This window comes from Culex pipiens, chromosome 1 (assembly GCF_016801865.2).
Source record: "Culex pipiens pallens isolate TS chromosome 1, TS_CPP_V2, whole genome shotgun sequence".
Taxonomy (NCBI): domain Eukaryota; kingdom Metazoa; phylum Arthropoda; class Insecta; order Diptera; family Culicidae; genus Culex; species Culex pipiens.
The window spans coordinates 34476031-34496015 of NC_068937.1; the positions used below are offsets into that span (position 1 = coordinate 34476031).

Below are 19985 nucleotides of genomic sequence, written 5' to 3' on the forward strand. Positions count from 1 at the left end.
AGAATTTTTTTGAAAGTATTCTTTTTTAATATTTTTTTATGGAAAAAATAAATAGTCAGCCCACTTTTAAAAGTATCTGTATAAAATTCAAAATAATATCCTTTTTATTTTTTTTCCTGCGTTCTTTTTGTTATGCCATGAAAAAAAAAAACATAAATGAATCTCTTTCATAAACAATATTCCAAAAAATAGCATATTAAAATTAATTTAAAAAAATGTTTTGATTCTTTATATATTGATGGACTACTACTCACCAACAAAATATCCAACACATTGGATATTTGCAGTACTTTTTTATCATCTCTAAAATTTTAACGTCATTGTTTTAAGGGCTAAAGCAGGTATTAGACTATGACAAACAAATTCGCACTTGTTCGTGTTGACAGTTTGCCAAACTTGCAAACTTGTTTGGGGAAGGGAATGTTCTTTTATTACGTAACGCTAAAAACTATTAACTTTTTGGACACCCTCATTCTCCATCAAATCAAAATCAAAAAGTACTTTAGTGAAATTTTGAAAAGTGCAATGTTTTCAAATTATAGCAATTTTTAGGTAACTTTTTGAAAAAAGTCGCAGTTGTTCATTTTTTAAAATCAGTGCCCATTTTTGCTCATTTTGAAAACCAGAGAAAATTCTCTATGTTAGTCTCACCCAAACAACCCACACTTTTCTAATATCGATATCTCAGCAATTAATGGTTCGATTTTCAATGTTAAAATATAAAACTTTCTTTAATTTTTTTGATCTTTACGAAAACAGTATTTTGATATATATTTTTTTAACAAGACTTACATTTCAAAAAGGGTAAACATTCAATATTACGTCTTTTTTAAATTTGAGTCTTGAGTTGAAATATTGAAAATATTGTTTTCGGAAAGATCGGAAAATTTAACGAAAGTTTCATATTTTAATATTGTAAATCGAACCATTAGTTGCTGAGATATCGACAGTAGAAAATGGTGAATTGTTTGGGTGAGACTTAAAAAACATCAATTTTCATGTTTTTAAACCTTTGCATGACAATATCTCAGCAATTAAGGGTCGTATCAACAAAGTTCTAAAAGCAAAAAAAAAAAAGAGAATTTTCTCAGATTTTCAAAAATATTTTTTTGAAAAGTGCACTAATTTAAAAAAAAAATATAAAAACCGTGACTATTTTCAAAAAAGTGACTTGAAAATGGCTATAACTTGAAAACGGTGCATTTTATCAAAATGTCACTAAAGCACTTTTTTTTTTGCAAATTTGATTTTACATCGAAAAATGAAGTTGAATTTTTTTTTGCTGATTCAATGTTTTGAAAATAACCAGTGTTTATTTAAAATATCATAACTTGGTCAATGATTTTTCGCACATTCTGGAAATGTCTGAAAAGTTGGCATTTGATGTCCCCTAAAATAGTGTTTTTTTTTTGCAAATCAAGGTTTAGTGACAAAATGTGAAGTTAAAAATCAACAAAAAAATTTACCGCTTATAATTTTTTTTTTCAGTGTAGTCCTTATCAATACCTTTAACTTTGCCAAAGACACCAAATCGATAAAAAAATCCATCAAAAGATACTGATTTTTGAATTTTCAGATATCATTTTCGTATGGACAGCTGTCAAATTTGTATGGAAAATTATAGAGCAATTCCAGCTCAAATCAGGATTTTTTCTGGTATTTTTGTACCCGACCCTCTCCGATTTCAATGACAAACTTTGTAGACATGTTATCCAAGGCCTATATAAGCCAATTTTGTGTATATGGAGCCAATAGTACTCGAAAATAACATTTTAGAAGGGCGTAAGGTATTTAAATATTTTTGTATTTTGTAATTTAAAAGTTATTGTATCTCGAAGCCGTTGCGTCGTATCAAAAAGTGGTCAAAGACAAACTTGTAGGAAATTGGACGGGATTTCTGAAAAAAATACACTGAAACAAAAATACACGCCACATCTATGAGATTTTTTGATTTTTAAGTCTAAAACTTAAATTTAAAGGTGATGTCACGTTTTTTTTTCGTTCAAATATCCTTAAATATAAACAAAATACTGACGAAAAATGCAGGATGGTATGTCTCTCCTAAAAAAATACAAAAATCATTTACTACATCTGTTTTTTTGAAAAGTGGTCTAAACGTCAAAATTTTTGAAAGTGTTCATATTGACCATTGTCCTATGTCCAATCCTTGGAAAGATACAGCGGTTTTAAAAATGAAAATGTTGAAAAAACGGGTGTTTTGGTGGTTTTTGGCAATTTCTATATGACAGACTTGGTGTTTCAGTCTCGTAAATATTTTTACCGGAAAGCTCGTCCGATTTCCCATAAGTTTTCCTTTGACAGCTTTTTGATTTATATCGTTTTTATATTTACGTAATCAAATTTACTATCCTGGTTTCTACCACACTGAAAAAAAAAATCTATTTTCAGTTATAAGCAATGTAAGTAAGCTTATATCTGTAAGCCCTTACATCCAATTGAAATGTTGTCAAAGGCAAACTTATGGTAAATTGGACGAGCTTTCCGGTAAAAATATTTACGAGACTGAAAAAATATAGAAATTGCCAAAAACTACAAAAAAAAAGTTTTTTCAACATTTTCATTTTTAAAACCACTGTATCTTCCCAAGGATTGGACATAGGACAATGGTCAATATCGATACTTTTATGTAAAATTGTCTGGAAAATCGATTCCCACTACCGGTTTTTAAAAATTTTGACAATTAGACCAGTTTTCAAAAAAACAGTTTTAGTAAATGATTTTTGTATTTTTTAGGAGAGACATACCATTTTGTATTTTTCGTCAGTCTTTTGGTTATATTTAAGACTATTTCCTCAAAAATTTTGAACGAAAAAAATCGTCACATCACCTTCAAATTAAAGTTTTAGACTTAAAAATCAAAAAATCTCATAGATGTGGCGTGTATTTTTATTTCAGTGAATTTTTTTCAGAAAGCCCGTTCAATTTCCTACAAGTTTGTCTTTGACCACTTTTTGATACGACGCAACGGCTTCGAGATACAGTAACTTTTAAATTACAAAATACAAAAATATTTAAATACCTTACGCCCTTCTCAAATGTTATTTTCGAGTACAATTGGCTCTATATACACAAAAATGGCTTATGTAGGCCTAGGATAACATGTCTACCAAGGTTTATTGAAATCGGAGAGGGTCGGGTACAAAAGTACCAGAAAAAATCCTGATTTTAGCTGGAATTAATCTATATGGACAAACTAATTATGCAAAATGGCTTATTTGGGCATACCGGGCACCAAACAAGTTTCAGCCGGATTAAAAAATACAAAATTAAAATTAAAAAAGACCTATTTCGTAGAGAATTGCTCAGATGTAAGGAATAGATGGAAAAAAGTGCTAATTTTGTACAGAATTACTAGGATTACATACTAAGTTTTTATTACAATTTAAATGTAACAAGTATTAACTAGAAGCGCCCGAAGTCGGAATATGTTTTGAGAGTCCCACCCCCGTTGTGGGGCAAATTTACACAGACTGATGCGTAGGTACTTTCGAAAATAGCCTTTATTTCTCACAATTTGTCTCTACTAAAATTCTCGGAATGGGTGTATTCTTAATCAATAAATGTTTGCCTAAAAACGAATGCGTTCTCTGAATCCGCGCCATCGTACTAACTTATCGTACTTTTTTTTTCTCTTCCCCCACTCCCTTTCCAGAATCAATACGCTGTGTAACTTGTGTCTTCTACACCCAAGTGAAAACGCTCAAAAAGCAAATCTGCAACCAAACCGAGCGAGGAGAGTGCTAAATCGAGCCGAAAAACAGGCCGTGTTTCCACGTGCAGCACCACCACCCGAGCGCACCAATACAACGCCACAACCAAGTTCAATCGCACGTGCCGTCGTCGTCGTCGTCGTCGTCCTTTCGGTCATCCCGGGCTGGGGCCGTTATCGGTGATTTTCGGGTGTGCCCCGACATTCGGACTCGGTGTAGCTGTGGTAGTGTTGTTGCAAGTCCTCGCTGCTCCTTGGATGAGATTCTGAGCTCAACAGCTAGCAGATAAGCGTCAGAAGATTGAAGCAACTGGTGGCGTTTTGGTTCTGGTTCCGCGATAGAGATCGATTTTAGAAGGCCCAGCATAGTGATAAAAGCTTAGGCAAAGAGTGTGCTACTACTGAGTGAGTGATTGTGTGTTTGTGTGTGCTAGTGAGTCCAAGGTGTGTGTAGTGAAGAGGGCTAGAAATAGTTTGTTTATTGTTGTGCAAACCCAATAAAAGAAGAGAAGAAGACGAAAACCAAACCCCACCTCCCAACCGCGCGGAAAGAAGTCATGCTGTTGAAATGCACCACTTCTTCGCCACTTAGACGTGTCCCTGCCGCGAGCCAGTCGTCCGGATCAACGACGACCGCCACCACGCCCGTGACCCTCGGTGCTCCCATTCTCAGCGGGGCGACACTACTGAGCCCCCTTCCTCCGGTTGGCAAGGGCAAGGGCGGCAAACTAGGCACCAGAAACGGTGCTGCTGGTGCTGGCGGTACCCGGAATGGACTTGCCGCCTCCGGCACTATCGTCCCAAGTGGAGCTGCTGTTGGCGCAGCGATTGGATCTGCTGCGGGAACAGGTGAGTCCGCCGCTCTGTCAACAGGTTGTTGTAACGACGATTGCCCCGCGAGGCCCATTTAGAGGTGGGGGGAGAACGCTTGGTGGATGCGAAAGCGCAAAACCCGAAACCACGCCCTAGCAGAAGGACGGTGGTGGTGGTGCTGGTGGGGAGAACTTTTTGGGGATGCTGCGTTCTTGGGCTCGATTAGGGAGTAGCAAAAGCACTTCAGAGTGGTTTGTTAGAATGGGGTGGGGGGTTTGCTACAACTTTTGGAGATCCAAGCTGATTCTGATAACTCTGTCGAGGAAATAAAAATCCAGTCCAGACTCAATTACCCGAAGGCCTCGGAAAAAAAATCGTTGTCTTATTTTTGATCGTCGAGTATGGCCCATAAACTACTTTAAAATAATTTAGAATTTTTAAATCCAAGATGGTGGCCAAAATGGCGGTAATAACATATTAAAAATTGCCTTTTTTCAATTTAAAATGCATACAAATATTCAAATTAAAAAAAATGGATCGCAGAACTCGAACTTCATGTCAAAAGTAAGAAAATAAAAAATACGAAAGAAAAAAAATAATGGTCGTGATTCGAAGTCCCGTACAAACCTTCGGATAATTGAACTTCGGATAATCGAGTCTGGACTGTATATGTTTTTGATCTAGCAAAACCCTGTGTAGAAGTAAGGGAAATATACCCTTTCCAATCAAACACATATCTTCGTCATATGGAGTGTTTGATGCTCGATTAAAGCTCCAAAAATACTATTTATACTATAAACTTACCAGCAACAGCACCGCCTCGAGTAAGCTTGCAAATGTATACCACTTACTGGCCAAAAAGATCACTTTTGATCATAATTTCTATTTTGCGAGACCATTTCTCATCATTTTGTTGGCACACACAGTGACACACGCGAGAAACCCTCAAACGCTTAATGAATATCGCCAAAATCAACTTTTCACTTTCGCTTATTTTTTCACGGCGCTTTCGATACAAAACTGCCCGCAACTTTCGGCAACATGTTCTTTTAAACATTAGTTAGTCACTCACTTGCAAAATATTTCCGAAACACGTAAATAATTAGCTAGCGCCATAAAAAAAACAAACGCGCCAAGTCTTCTGACGTTTGACTTTTGACGACCCATTCCAATCGAAGGCTGAAGAAAACCGAGCGAGAAGGGAAGGCAAATAAAGAACAAAGGGTGGCCACCAACACCACCAGGCAGCGCCTGTTGGAGTGTTCGCTTAAAATTTCATTACAATTGGCAGCACTGAGCAGACCCAAAAGAGCGCTGGAAGAAAAAAGAACTAAGCTGAAAATAGTAAAGTGGGCGTGGCCCAATGCATTCTCGTCTGATTAGAATACATTTGGGATTTTTTTAATGCGTGTAAAAGCAGGGTTGTTACGGATGGCGCTTTTCGCGCGGATTTGGCGCGGATTTGCTGGCTAATTTTGCTTAGGCGCGGATTTCGCGCGGATGTGAAATTTGATTAATATTTAAAATAATTGAGAGCGATAAAATTACTTTCAAGCAAAAAAGAAAAGTATTAACAGGGAATCAGGGATTTTTTTTTAATTTGCTTCGATTTCTGCTACTGAAACAAAATTGAGTTTTCTTCCGAGAATGTTTGTTTGTATTTTCTTAATAAAAAACGTAAAAAAAAGTTCATGAAGAGATTATTTTTTAAATGTATTGATGAGGATTTCTTAAACAAATTTATTACTACATTCAACAAATTTTTACCGGCTTTGAATATTTTTAATATCTTTTGAGTTTTGAGTATCGTTCTTTTTAACCTTATTTATTGTTTATTTTAAAAAGGATTTCAATCATGTGAATCATTTTTCAAACTTTTCTCGATGTTATATACCAGGATGTAAGAAAAATGATTATTGGGGCTTGTTTCCGTGGCCGTACTGTGCTCAACTGCGGATGCTGGCTCTTCGCCGTTGAATTGTAGTAAAACCCACCCCATATAATAATTTTCTTTTCTAGATTTCTTGGGGAAAAATAAAAGATCAAAACACTCAAAAATGAAAGCTACAATATTCAAAATTCGAAGATTCAGAAATTAAAAATATTTTTGATTTTTATAGTCTTTTTTACTGAAAATTTAAAAATTAGAATACAAATATTCAAATATACGAAATTTTATAAATTTGCAATTTAAAAATAAATAAATTCAAAACTAGAAAAATTTTGGAATTCAAAATTCAAACAAATTAATTCAAATTTAATTTAAGAATCAGGATTGTTACGGACGGCGCGGATCGCGCGGATGGCGCGTTTCGCGCAGATAGCGCGGTTTTGGCGCGGATTTGCTGACTAATTTTGCTCAGGCGCGGATTTCGCGCGGATGGCAATTTTGATAAATAAATCGATAAATAGATAGAATTACTTTCAAGTTATTAAGAATAATATTATCAATAATTACGAGAATTTGTTTTTTTTACATTGAGTGCAATTTCAATTTCTTATGAATAGATTTTTTCTGAAAATGTTTGTTTGTATTTTCTTAATACGAACCGTCGAAAAATTAAGAGGAAGATTATGTAGATATTATTTTTTAAATTTATGGTTGAGAATTTCTTAAATAAAATTATTACTACACTTAACTCATTTCTTAATATATCTGGCTCTGAATATGTAATTTCTTTTGAGTTTTGAGTAATGTTTTTTTAACCTTATTTATTTTTAATTTTATAGTAAATATATTCAATTTGCCTTTGAATTGTAGATGGGATTTACCCGTAGAATATTTTTTTCGAAATTTAAACATTCTTGGCGAAAAATAAAGAGATCTCAACATTCAAAAATTAATGCTCCATCATTCAAAATTCAAATATTAAAAATTTTAAACTTTTTTTACATTCTAATAGTTTTTTGAATCAAAATTTTCAAAATCCAGATTAATTTTTTTTTTGAATTTTTAAAATCGTAATTAAAAAAACTGATAATTCAAAATTCAGCATTATAAAAATGTGAAATTCAAAACGACAAAAAACTAAAAAAAAAATCAAAATTTAAGAAAAAAATCTAAATAAAAAAACAAAAAAATATTAAATATAAAACAATTTTGAAAACAAAAAGAAAATCTAAAAAATCTCAAATAAAATTTAAATTTTTAGATTCTAAAATTCTTAAATTCTTAAATTCTTAAATTCTTAAATTCTTAAATTCTTAAATTCTTAAATTCTTAAATTCTTAAATTCTTAAATTCTTAAATTCTTAAATTCATAAATTCTTAAATTCTTAAATGCTTAAATTCTTAAATTCTTAAATTCTTAAATTCTTAAATTCTTAAATTCTTAAATTCTTAAATTCTTAAATTCTTAAATTCTTAAATTCTTAAATTCTTAAATTCTTAAATTCTTAAATTCTTAAATTCTTAAATTCTTAAATTCTTAAATTCTTAAATTCTTAAATTCTTAAATTCTTAAATTCTTAAATTCTTAAATTCTTAAATTCTTAAATTCTTAAATTCTTAAATTCTTAAATTCTTAAATTCTTAAATTCTTAAATTCTTAAATTCTTAAATTCTTAAATTCTTAAATTCTTAAATTCTTAAATTCTTAAATTCTTAAATTCTTAAATTCTTAAATTCTTAAATTCTTAAATTCTTAAATTCTTAAATTCTTAAATTCTTAAATTCTTAAATTCTTAAATTCTTAAATTCTTAAATTCTTAAATTCTTAAATTCTTAAATTCTTAAATTCTTAAATTCTTAAATTCTTAAATTCTTAAATTCTTAAATTCTTAAATTCTTAAATTCTTAAATTCTTAAATTCTTAAATTCTTAAATTCTTAAATTCTTAAATTCTTAAATTCTTAAATTCTTAAATTCTTAAATTCTTAAATTCTTAAATTCTTAAATTCTTAAATTCTTAAATTCTTAAATTCTTAAATTCTTAAATTCTTAAATTCTTAAATTCTTAAATTCTTAAATTCTTAAATTCTTAAATTCTTAAATTCTTAAATTCTTAAATTCTTAAATTCTTAAATTCTTAAATTCTTAAATTCTTAAATTCTTAAATTCTTAAATTCTTAAATTCTTAAATTCTTAAATTCTTAAATTCTTAAATTCTTAAATTCTTAAATTCTTAAATTCTTAAATTCTTAAATTCTTAAATTCTTAAATTCTTAAATTCTTAAATTCTTAAATTCTTAAATTCTTAAATTCTTAAATTCTTAAATTCTTAAATTCTTAAATTCTTAAATTCTTAAATTCTTAAATTCTTAAATTCTTAAATTCTTAAATTCTTAAATTCTTAAATTCTTAAATTCTTAAATTCTTAAATTCTTAAATTCTTAAATTCTTAAATTCTTAAATTCTTAAATTCTTAAATTCTTAAATTCTTAAATTCTTAAATTCTTAAATTCTTAAATTCTTAAATTCTTAAATTCTTAAATTCTTAAATTCTTAAATTCTTAAATTCTTAAATTCTTAAATTCTTAAATTCTTAAATTCTTAAATTCTTAAATTCTTAAATTCTTAAATTCTTAAATTCTTAAATTCTTAAATTCTTAAATTCTTAAATTCTTAAATTCTTAAATTCTTAAATTCTTAAATTCTTAAATTCTTAAATTCTTAAATTCTTAAATTCTTAAATTCTTAAATTCTTAAATTCTTAAATTCTTAAATTCTTAAATTCTTAAATTCTTAAATTCTTAAATTCTTAAATTCTTAAATTCTTAAATTCTTAAATTCTTAAATTCTTAAATTCTTAAATTCTTAAATTCTTAAATTCTTAAATTCTTAAATTCTTAAATTCTTAAATTCTTAAATTCTTAAATTCTTAAATTCTTAAATTCTTAAATTCTTAAATTCTTAAATTCTTAAATTCTTAAATTCTTAAATTCTTAAATTCTTAAATTCTTAAATTCTTAAATTCTTAAATTCTTAAATTCTTAAATTCTTAAATTCTTAAATTCTTAAATTCTTAAATTCTTAAATTCTTAAATTCTTAAATTCTTAAATTCTTAAATTCTTAAATTCTTAAATTCTTAAATTCTTAAATTCTTAAATTCTTAAATTCTTAAATTCTTAAATTCTTAAATTCTTAAATTCTTAAATTCTTAAATTCTTAAATTCTTAAATTCTTAAATTCTTAAATTCTTAAATTCTTAAATTCTTAAATTCTTAAATTCTTAAATTCTTAAATTCTTAAATTCTTAAATTCTTAAATTCTTAAATTCTTAAATTCTTAAATTCTTAAATTCTTAAATTCTTAAATTCTTAAATTCTTAAATTCTTAAATTCTTAAATTCTTAAATTCTTAAATTCTTAAATTCTTAAATTCTTAAATTCTTAAATTCTTAAATTCTTAAATTCTTAAATTCTTAAATTCTTAAATTCTTAAATTCTTAAATTCTTAAATTCTTAAATTCTTAAATTCTTAAATTCTTAAATTCTTAAATTCTTAAATTCTTAAATTCTTAAATTCTTAAATTCTTAAATTCTTAAATTCTTAAATTCTTAAATTCTTAAATTCTTAAATTCTTAAATTCTTAAATTCTTAAATTCTTAAATTCTTAAATTCTTAAATTCTTAAATTCTTAAATTCTTAAATTCTTAAATTCTTAAATTCTTAAATTCTTAAATTCTTAAATTCTTAAATTCTTAAATTCTTAAATTCTTAAATTCTTAAATTCTTAAATTCTTAAATTCTTAAATTCTTAAATTCTTAAATTCTTAAATTCTTAAATTCTTAAATTCTTAAATTCTTAAATTCTTAAATTCTTAAATTCTTAAATTCTTAAATTCTTAAATTCTTAAATTCTTAAATTCTTAAATTCTTAAATTCTTAAATTCTTAAATTCTTAAATTCTTAAATTCTTAAATTCTTAAATTCTTAAATTCTTAAATTCTTAAATTCTTAAATTCTTAAATTCTTAAATTCTTAAATTCTTAAATTCTTAAATTCTTAAATTCTTAAATTCTTAAATTCTTAAATTCTTAAATTCTTAAATTCTTAAATTCTTAAATTCTTAAATTCTTAAATTCTTAAATGCTTAAATTCTTAAATTCTTAAATTCTTAAATTCTTAAATTCTTAAATTCTTAAATTCTTAAAGATTCTTAAATTCTTAAATTCTTAAATTCTTAAATTCTTAAATTCTTAAATTCTTAAATTCTTAAATTCTTAAATTCTTAAATTCTTAAATTCTTAAATTCTTAAATTCTTAAATTCTTAAATTCTTAAATTCTTAAATTCTTAAATTCTTAAATTCTTAAATTCTTAAATTCTTAAATTCTTAAATTCTTAAATTCTTAAATTCTTAAATTCTTAAATTCTTACAAAAATAATACAAATTTGGTGGTTCGATTTTTATGAGTGACTCTTTGGCGAGAATCATCAAGTACGAACTGTGTTTAAATTTTCAAATCTTTAGATTTATAAATTTTCAAGATTTTCAAATTTATAAATTTTATGATCATTATGATTCCATAAATTTTTGTTTTTTTTTTTATTTTTCATATTTATATTTCAAAATGTTTTAATTCATATTTAGAATTTCTCTTTTTGCCAAAATTATTGTGATGGCTTTTCCCTCTGGTTTACTTCATCCTAGCAAAAATAAATTTGTCCACAAAATTTTCGGCGTTTCAAAATTCTGCGTTATGAGATTCGGCCTCATGCGGCTATTCTTGATATAAAATTGCATTTATTGAATACAATTTTATTTAATCGTTTTTGATTGTTGTGTTCCTTTTGATGGATCTCTTGATTTTTGTTCCAAAATATTTTTTTTTAATTCATAAAAAATAAACTCTCTTGTATGTTTGTCGCGAAATTATTTTTTTAATATGGCGCGGACGGCGCGGATTTGGCGCGGATTTTTTTTTCGATTTCACCGTAATAACCCTGTAAAAGGAATAGAATAACTTTTAGTAAAAGTGAAAATAAACAGAAAGGTTCACAAAAAGCTGCTCTACGTGTTGGTGTACTTGGTTTTAGTAAATTTCAAGGAACACTCTATAGATTATCCAGCATCGTTCAAACACGACAGCTAATTAGGCTTAAAATGGGTTTATTTCCCCTTTATATGGCTCACAGTTTTTTGTCAAACAAAAATAATATTTTTTTTATCCTTTGATTATATGCAATAATGTTTTAGATCTTACTGTTTAAGATATTTCAGCAACACTGTCTAATGTTATAAGCTGGAATCAGCACAGGGATTTTGCTTTAAATTGTGTCAACACCATGTATTAACACATTTTCAGCAATTTTTCCATTCTCAAAATAGATTCGCGACTCTTCGGTGATTAGCAACTCCTTTCCAAAATTTAAAAATAGCTCGGAAATCAAACAGCAGACAGCCAATATTTGAATAAAAAAAATAATAATTAAACTTTTGGCGCAAATAAATACCAAATCCCACGGCGGCTACATTTTTTTTCGTCCTCCCCAAAATCAATTAGCGTGTCCACACGCACAAGAAATTTATATGCCGCGTCCACACACCGTTCACAAACAAACCAATTCGACGCTCCATGACCAGTTTGAGCCTGTTTTGTTTGCGTTTGGCCCGCCGAAGATGTTGTGCTGTCACTTCCTTGTTCGCTCCAGATAAGAAACCGAAAAGTACGGGCGCTTTGTCGTCGAACCGCGAACCACAAGCAGACCTTGTTGGGGATGATCTTTGGGGGCAGCATTATACCAGTTTTATTTTCTGGACACGAGCACGATCTTGGACAATAACAGGCATTTCTGGTTGTACAAGACATGCAAGTGCCCAATGTTTACCGTAAGCATTAATAAAGGGACATTGAGGTTCACTATCAGCTGTTGATCTTAGGCGTTGTAATCATATGCTACCAGTATATTATCGAAACATATTTAAAAAAAATATTTACATTGAAACTTTGGTGATTCAGCTTAATAACAATAATGTTGTTGTACATTTGATATTCAAGTATTTCATAAAATTACGTCATTTCCTTATCTGCTTCAGTGTCTTACCTTATCTAATTAATTTAAAGGTTTTAATTTAAACCTGATCCAAAGAACTGAAGAACTTTTGTGTTACCTATTACTTTTATATTTTGAACTATACGTTTTAGTCTACGTTTTATGATGTTTATGGTGATTAGCAGTGTTTCTACACTAAAAAAAGGGTTTACCAGATCTTTTTCAGCGCGAAATATCTGTTTGAAACTGATACTAACCGAACGAACAAACAAACATCATCAGATAGTGATACTATACAAATCATAAAGGTAAACAAAAGCAACCTTATCTGCGAAGATTTCGACCCTGTGTATTATGTTACAAAGCATCCCAACGTTATGCTGTATCATCCCGTATCCCACATATCTCACACACTGCTCTCCTGTTAATTAGCATAGTCGATGACTCAGCAGTTAAGGTAGTCAACTCCTTTGTTGTCCACAGGGAACACTTGCTACTTGGATCTACCTACCCGTTACGGGTGTTCCATATCTGCTAGGTGTGTGCAGTCCAAATTTCTAATCCTCATTCGCTATCTCGCTCTGTCGCTTTAAAACCCGCTCGGATATCTCTCTTTCTCTGTTGCACCGTAGTCTCGCTCTCTTATCGCCGAGTTGTTTTTCAGCTTTCTGCTTCGAAATTTTCGTCAACTGCTATAAATGTGCGTATATTACGGATGATGATGATTTGTACCCCCGCCCTTGCGTCGTAGTCGACTACCTCCTAATGTTTACCCGTCACACCACTACACGACACTGGCGCCTTAGTATGCGTTTCCCCGTTGTATACTGAACCACGTTGTCATCCACGCGGTGTGTTGTGTTCCTACTATTCCTCCTCTTCCTCCACCTCGCAGGCCAGCCCAGTCGATCGGATCTTCGGGTCAGTATCAGTGAGCATCGCACGTTCGTCGGACGTCTCCAGTACGCGCGCGCGCCAGTTCGCCGCAAGTCTCGGAATCGTCGCAATCTCCGGGACTCCCGTGTGTATAGTGTGGTGGTTGATTGGGGGGGCAATCAGTGGGGTACTCAGAGATCAAAGGTCGCTACGTAGATCGTCGTCGTCGGGGTTTCGAGTTCGCGAGAATCCGTCGCGTTGACAAGTTCAGAACTGTGATATCCCCGGTTGCAAGACTCTGGTTCAAGAGATCGTCGCCATGATCACCAGTTAGAGGGTGCTCTAGGCGCCTTTTCCCTGCGCAGAAAGGCCCGTTCAATAGGCGTGTAGAGTGTTGTTGATCTTCTACTCAGCACATAAACACACACCGTTACATCACCACATCGACGACCAAGCTGTGTCGTGCATCGTGAAGAGCCAACGGCAGGTCTGTGTGTACGTAGCGTGAACCGTACAATGCGACCAAGCAAATCGCTGATAATTAGAAAATTCAAGCGTAATCGTATCAGAACAGTTAGTCCGGAAGCGCCGTCCGTGAGCGGATCAGCAATCGGTGTAGCAGTGTCCACCCAGGGAAGACCCAACAGCTTCGACGTTCAAAAAGTGCCATAAACAATCAGCAAAATGAATCGGGTCCGCGTCGGTGGTCGTCAACCGACCACCACCACTTCTTCGGTGGAAGCATCCGACGGCGAACCGAGCAACGGCAGCCGGAAGTTACGGTCCGCCGGCAAGAACTGGCTGCTGCAGAGCGCCCAGTGGAGCAAGAGTTACGACTCGGTGATCAACTACTGGAACACCAGCCGGACCACGGCCGCGGGTTCGTACGAGACGCGATCGGCTGCGGCCTCACCCGGATCAATGGGATACTCGCCGCCGGGGGGCACTATAGGCCCGGCTGGCGGTCAGTCCGCTGACCGGTTCAGTGGGAGGTTGTCGGCGTCGACGACGACGTTGGCGGCCGGACAGCCGGCGGGAGGATTAAACGGTAATGACGGTGGGATGGGTTTTGTAGTAGTGGGCTGTTTTGGGATGATTGCGTGTAATCCATGTAGCGATCTAGCTTCATTGATGAACATTTAAAGCTGATAAAAAATCCGGAAATATTATTTTGAAAAGGAAAACTGCTCTTTTTAATCCATAGGTAATCCATAGGTCTTTAATTTGAATTCTCGCTATCGAATTACATTTTCACGATTTGGCATCCGTTTTATGAGACATTTGTTCTAATGAAAAGCCGTTTTTCCTTTAGACTGTTTATTAGGCCAACACAAGTTTTATCAAAGTTTAAAAATTGAGGAGCTTAAATATCAGTAGAAATCGAGAAAATGAATCAATAATGAAATAAAAACAAACCGATAGAAAACTATTCAGAACCCGTTTTAAAACATTTAGTTTTTCCATGGAAACACCTTCAAGTTTTTTTTTTAGTTTTAATCCTTTGACAACGAGAAAAAAACTGGATTTCAGCGAGATTTCTAAAACAAAGTAGGGTAGGGTAGTCATCAATGAGACACTTTTGGTTTTCAACTTTCAACGATTTTTCTATTTTTTTCATTAAAATGTTTTAATGAGTTTTTAGTTGCATTATCTTTCTTTTAATGTGTTCTAACATTGACCAAAGTATGAGATCGATCCGACATCTACAGCCAGAGTTATTCAACTGTCTCATTGTAGACGCACTTGGCAGGAACAATGAGAGAGCTGGGGAACAATGAGACACTACGAAAATCAACATTTTTCTAGCAAAACATCATGTTTTTGTATTGTTCCATTGCAGGTGACTTGCCTTGAACATTTTAGAGCAATTTTGCCAACATGAAACTTTTAATAACAAAAGTTACACTAAAAAGTAATGAAATTTTGTAAAATCCATATATTAATACCAAATAACTTAGTATTTTTGGTTAAATGAAGTATAAACTCTATAAATATGCCAAAAATCACTTTTAATTCATGTTTTGAAAGATTTCCATCGATTTTGAAAAGTTTATTGAAGAAAAATCAAAGTGTCTCATTGTTACCCATGGGCTGAAATGAGTGGGAAACAATGAGACAGCCCTGGATTCTGGGTATATTCTAAATTTTGGCCAAATCTAATGAAAGGACATTGTAGCCCAACTCAATCCCTATGGAACGTCGAAAGAAATTTGAAGAAATATTAGTTTTGGTGTAAATGGCAGCCTACGAGCGAAAAAGTATTTTTTGTACATAATTTACTTTTACACCCCATAATCAAACATTTATGAATTACTTTTCAAGGGAGCGTCCATAACCAAAGCCACTAATATGGCAGACGTATATCCAGTAGACACACCTTTCCCCCAAATATGAGCCTGATTGGTTGAAAGTACGACTTGTGAGAGCCATTTTATCATTGTTCCCCGTGTCTCATTGATGACTACTCTACCCTACATGATATTTTTGAGTTTTCTGAAAGAGCACACGATTTTGAACCGAATTGTGCATCAACGAACAGGGGCAGAGCACAGTTCCCTACGATCTCGAAAATCGACTTTTGAAACCTTTTGATATGGCCGAAACTTTACTGTTCTCATAGAGAATCTCATATTTTGCTTTAAAACATTGAAAAATTCGTTCAAATTGTCCCATATTTCAATTCAAATCATAAGTATTGGTTCATATTGATCCAGGGTGTCGTCAATTTTTTATTAACAACATGATATAGTTGAAAAAAAAAAATTTGCAAAAAAAACAAACGATTATCTCTCTAAAAACCAACAGTTTATCTAAAATTCGGAAAAATACTTTTTGCAATTCCGTCGTGAAACTACTTACTTTTTCCGGCATTCTTCAACGACGAAATAGCCTACTTTTCTGTACCAAAAATAACAGAATCGAATAGCAACACTTTTCAAAATAAATGCTGAAAAGTTCTACTTTTCAGCACTCAAATGGGTGCTGAAAAGTTGAACTTTTCAGCACTTGTTTCGAAAAGTAACAATTTTCAACATTTTTTTAATTTAAACGATTTATTGACAAAATACATGAAAATTTGACATAAAATTTCACTCACTGTGTGTTTTTTGGAATTGCAAAAAATGTTGTACAGTCATCCCACATATTCGGAACACCCACAAATTCGGAACACTTTTATGATAATTTGTCAATAGCATGCCAATAGTAGTTTATGCAACAAGTTGCAAAAAGAGGATTTTTTCAGCACGAGTCGTACATTTATCCAACGAGGTTCACCGAGTTGGATAAATACGAAAAGTGCTGAAAAAATCAAGTTTTACAACGAGTTCCATACAACATTTTTTGCAATTCCGAAAAACACCCATTGAGTGAAATTAGTCAAATTTTCATGTATTTTGTCAATAAATCGTTTAAATCAAAAAAATGTTGAAAAGTGTTACTTTTCGAAACAAGTGCTGAAAAGTTCAACTTTTCAGCACCCATTTCAGTGCTGAAAAGTAGAACTTTTCAGCATTTATTTTGAAAAGTGTTGCTATTCGATTCTGTTATTTTTGGTACAGAAAAGTAGGCTATTTCGTCGTTGAAGAATGCCGGGAAAAGTAAGTAGTTTCACGATGGAATTGCAAAAAAGTAGCTTTTCTGTCGACCTTACTATTTTTAGAACCTTCATTTGGACATTATCTTGCTATTTCACTAGTAAAAGTAGTACTTTTTGAACAAAAAACTTCATTTCAAGACTATTTTGTCCAGAGCAGCAAAACACTGCCTCCAAATGGCCTGTTTCATAATTGTGGGATGTTATTGTGCCTCCCACTATTGTAGAACACCTAAATTTAACTGATATTTTCACAAAAAAAAAGTTATCAAACCATGTATAAAACATGACTTAGCTTGAGTTTCATTGGTTTCAGTGAGTGAAGTCATTATTTGGTAATAAATATGTACTCCTGGAGAGATCAAAAGTTTGTTTACATTCGTAAGAAAAAAGTGTTCCGAATTTGTGGATTTCAAGGGTCAAAGTAATTATTAAAAAACTTCATATAAAAGTTAAAATTTGCAGATGTTCGATACAGCATTCGAAAGATCGCAAGAAAGGCTTTCAAATGAAGGTAAAAGCGAATCATTAAGTTCAATTATCGATTTGCTATAATTTTTTGAACATTTGCCAATCTGGAAACCGTTCCGAATATATGGGATGACTGTATGGAACTCGTTGCAAAACTTGATTTTTTCCGCACTCTTCGTATTTATCCAACTCGGTGATCCTCGTTGGATAAATAAGTTATTCCAGAACAAATATATTCAGCTTCAACAAATAGATAATTATTGAATTTGCCTTAAAAATCCAATATTTCTTTAAAACACTATCTCATGAAATCACAACTTAAAGTTATCAAATATTTGAAGTGAGTTTTGAAATATTGTTGCATTCTTAGAGTAAATATCAAATGAAACGAAGTTGTTTTTTTAAATGATTAGGCTCATATTTGGGGGAAAGGTGTATCTACTGGATACACGTCTGCCTTAATAGTGGCTTTTGTTATGGACGCTCCCTTGAAAAGTTATTCATAAATGTTTGATTCTGGGGTGTAAAAGTAAATAAGGGACAAAAAATACTTTTTAGCTCGTAGGCTACCATTTACACCAAAACTAATATTTCTTCAAATTTCTTTCGACGTTCCATAGGGATTGAGTTGGGCTACAATGTCCTTTCATTAGGTTTGACCAAAATTTTGAATATACCCAGAATCCAGGGCTGTCTCATTGTACCCACTCATTTGAGCCCATGGATAACAATGAGACACTTTGATTTTTCTTCATTAAACTTTTCAAAATCCATGTAAATCTTTCAAAACATGAATCGAAAGTGATTTTTGGTATATTTATAGAGTTTAAACTTCATTTTTACAAAGTTATTTGGTATAAATATATGGATTTTACAAAATATAAATACTTTTTAGTATAACTTTGGTTAATTAAAGTTTCATGTTGGCAAAATTGCTCTAAAATGTTCAAGGCAAGTCACCTGTAATGGAACAATACAAAAACATGATGTTTTACTAGAAAAGTATTGATTTTCGTTGAGTATCTCATTGTTCCCCAGCTGTCTCATTGTTCCTGCCAAGTGCGTCTACAATGAGACAGTTGAATAACTCTGGATGTAGAGGTCGGATCAATCCCATATTTTGGTCAATGTTAGAAAACACTAACAGAAATAAAATGCAACAAAAGCTCATTAAAACATGCTGATGAAAAAATTAGAAAAATCGTTGAAAGTTGAAAACCAAAAGTGTCTAATTGATTACTACCCTACCCTACTTCTCAACAAATTCTTCTCGCACAACCCTTTTTGAAAAATTTAATTACATCAGTTCAATGTTCATCCGATTTGGTCAAATTTTATTTTCAAATGATATATAAAAAAAAATCGTTAAAATAGGTTGTCAAAAATAAATAAACAAGGAATATGTTTTTTGGGAAATCCCGGGAATTCCCGGGAAATTATTTCCCGGGACGGGAAATTGGACGCTCTTATTTACGAACTCATTTTGTATGACCAGCCTCCAAAATGTTATGGAGACTTGTATGTGCCAATGCTGCAAAAGGATAAATTGTTGAAAGATTTCATAATAACTAGAGATTTTATATCCAAAACATTGAGTATTGTTAATTATTAAAAAAAGGTTTGAAAATGCATGCATATTAGGGTGACAAGAAAAATTGAAAATTTCGGAAAATCGCAAGAGATTTCCCTGGATCGATTCTTTAGGCAAAAACAAGGGGAAAACATCGCATCACGATTTTTGCAACAGGTGGCGCAGGTCTCGTGCAAAATTGTCCAAGTGTAAGATTCTTGTAGGAAATTTAATTACCTACAACTTTGTAGAAGGGTGCAAGACGGTCCGAGTTGATCCTGATGAGTTATTAGCAATGCGATGAAAAGAAATCGGCTTATATACTTGAAAGTATACAAGGGGTATATAGGAAGTATATAAGAAAATATTTTTTCCAGAAAAATCACCAAAAATCAGGATCAACTCGGATCGTTTTGCACCTTTGACAAAGTTGTAGGGAATTAAATTTCCTACAAGAAACAATTTTGGGTGAGATCTGTGCCACCTAGCAGAAAATTACTGAAACGATGTTTTTCCCCATACATTTTTGTGATTTTTCCCATATAAACTTCAACGATGAAAAGCGACCCCTTAGCCTTAACCGATTTGGCTCAAAATTGGCACAGATACACCCAAAGGAAAAATATATCTCAAAATCTGCAACATTGGATTTGCTGCAGAAAATGTCATATTTTATAACATTTTTTGCAGCAAGCCCGTAGATCATTTTTGCCCGCGTGTAAAAATTTCAGCGATCTGCAGTTCTCACCAACACATATAAAGCTGGCCCGTCCCCGAGCAACACTCCAAAGAGAAGCATATGTTGGTGCTCTTTCACTCACTTTTCATCAAGCGTCCATGGCGCGGTGGTAGCGTGTCGGATCAATAACCAAGAAGTTGGTGGTTCAATCCTCGTTCTGCTAAGTGTTTTTTTTTGTGAAATACAATCAAAAAGCCGTCGGTAATGTCAATAATTGTCGGTAACGGGCAAAAATGTCATACTCCTATATCG

The 19985-nt window shown here is 31.8% G+C and overlaps 1 protein-coding gene across 5 annotated transcripts in view; it reads left to right on the forward strand.

The window, feature by feature from the left end:
- LOC120418098 (nuclear factor of activated T-cells 5) overlaps nucleotides 1-19985 on the forward strand; it is a 100367-nt gene that overhangs the window by 6977 nt on the left and 73405 nt on the right. Inside the window, exon 2 of one of the 5 annotated variants that reach the window (XM_039580367.2) lies at nucleotides 3674-4579. In XM_039580367.2, the coding sequence (XP_039436301.1) occupies nucleotides 4288-4579 (292 nt within the window). In that variant the 5' untranslated portion in view covers nucleotides 3674-4287. Of the gene's footprint in view, nucleotides 1-3673; nucleotides 4580-13417; nucleotides 14416-19985 lie in introns of those variants that run through there. The other 4 variants (XM_052706786.1, XM_039580366.2, XM_052706795.1 and 1 more) reach the window with 4 other exon arrangements.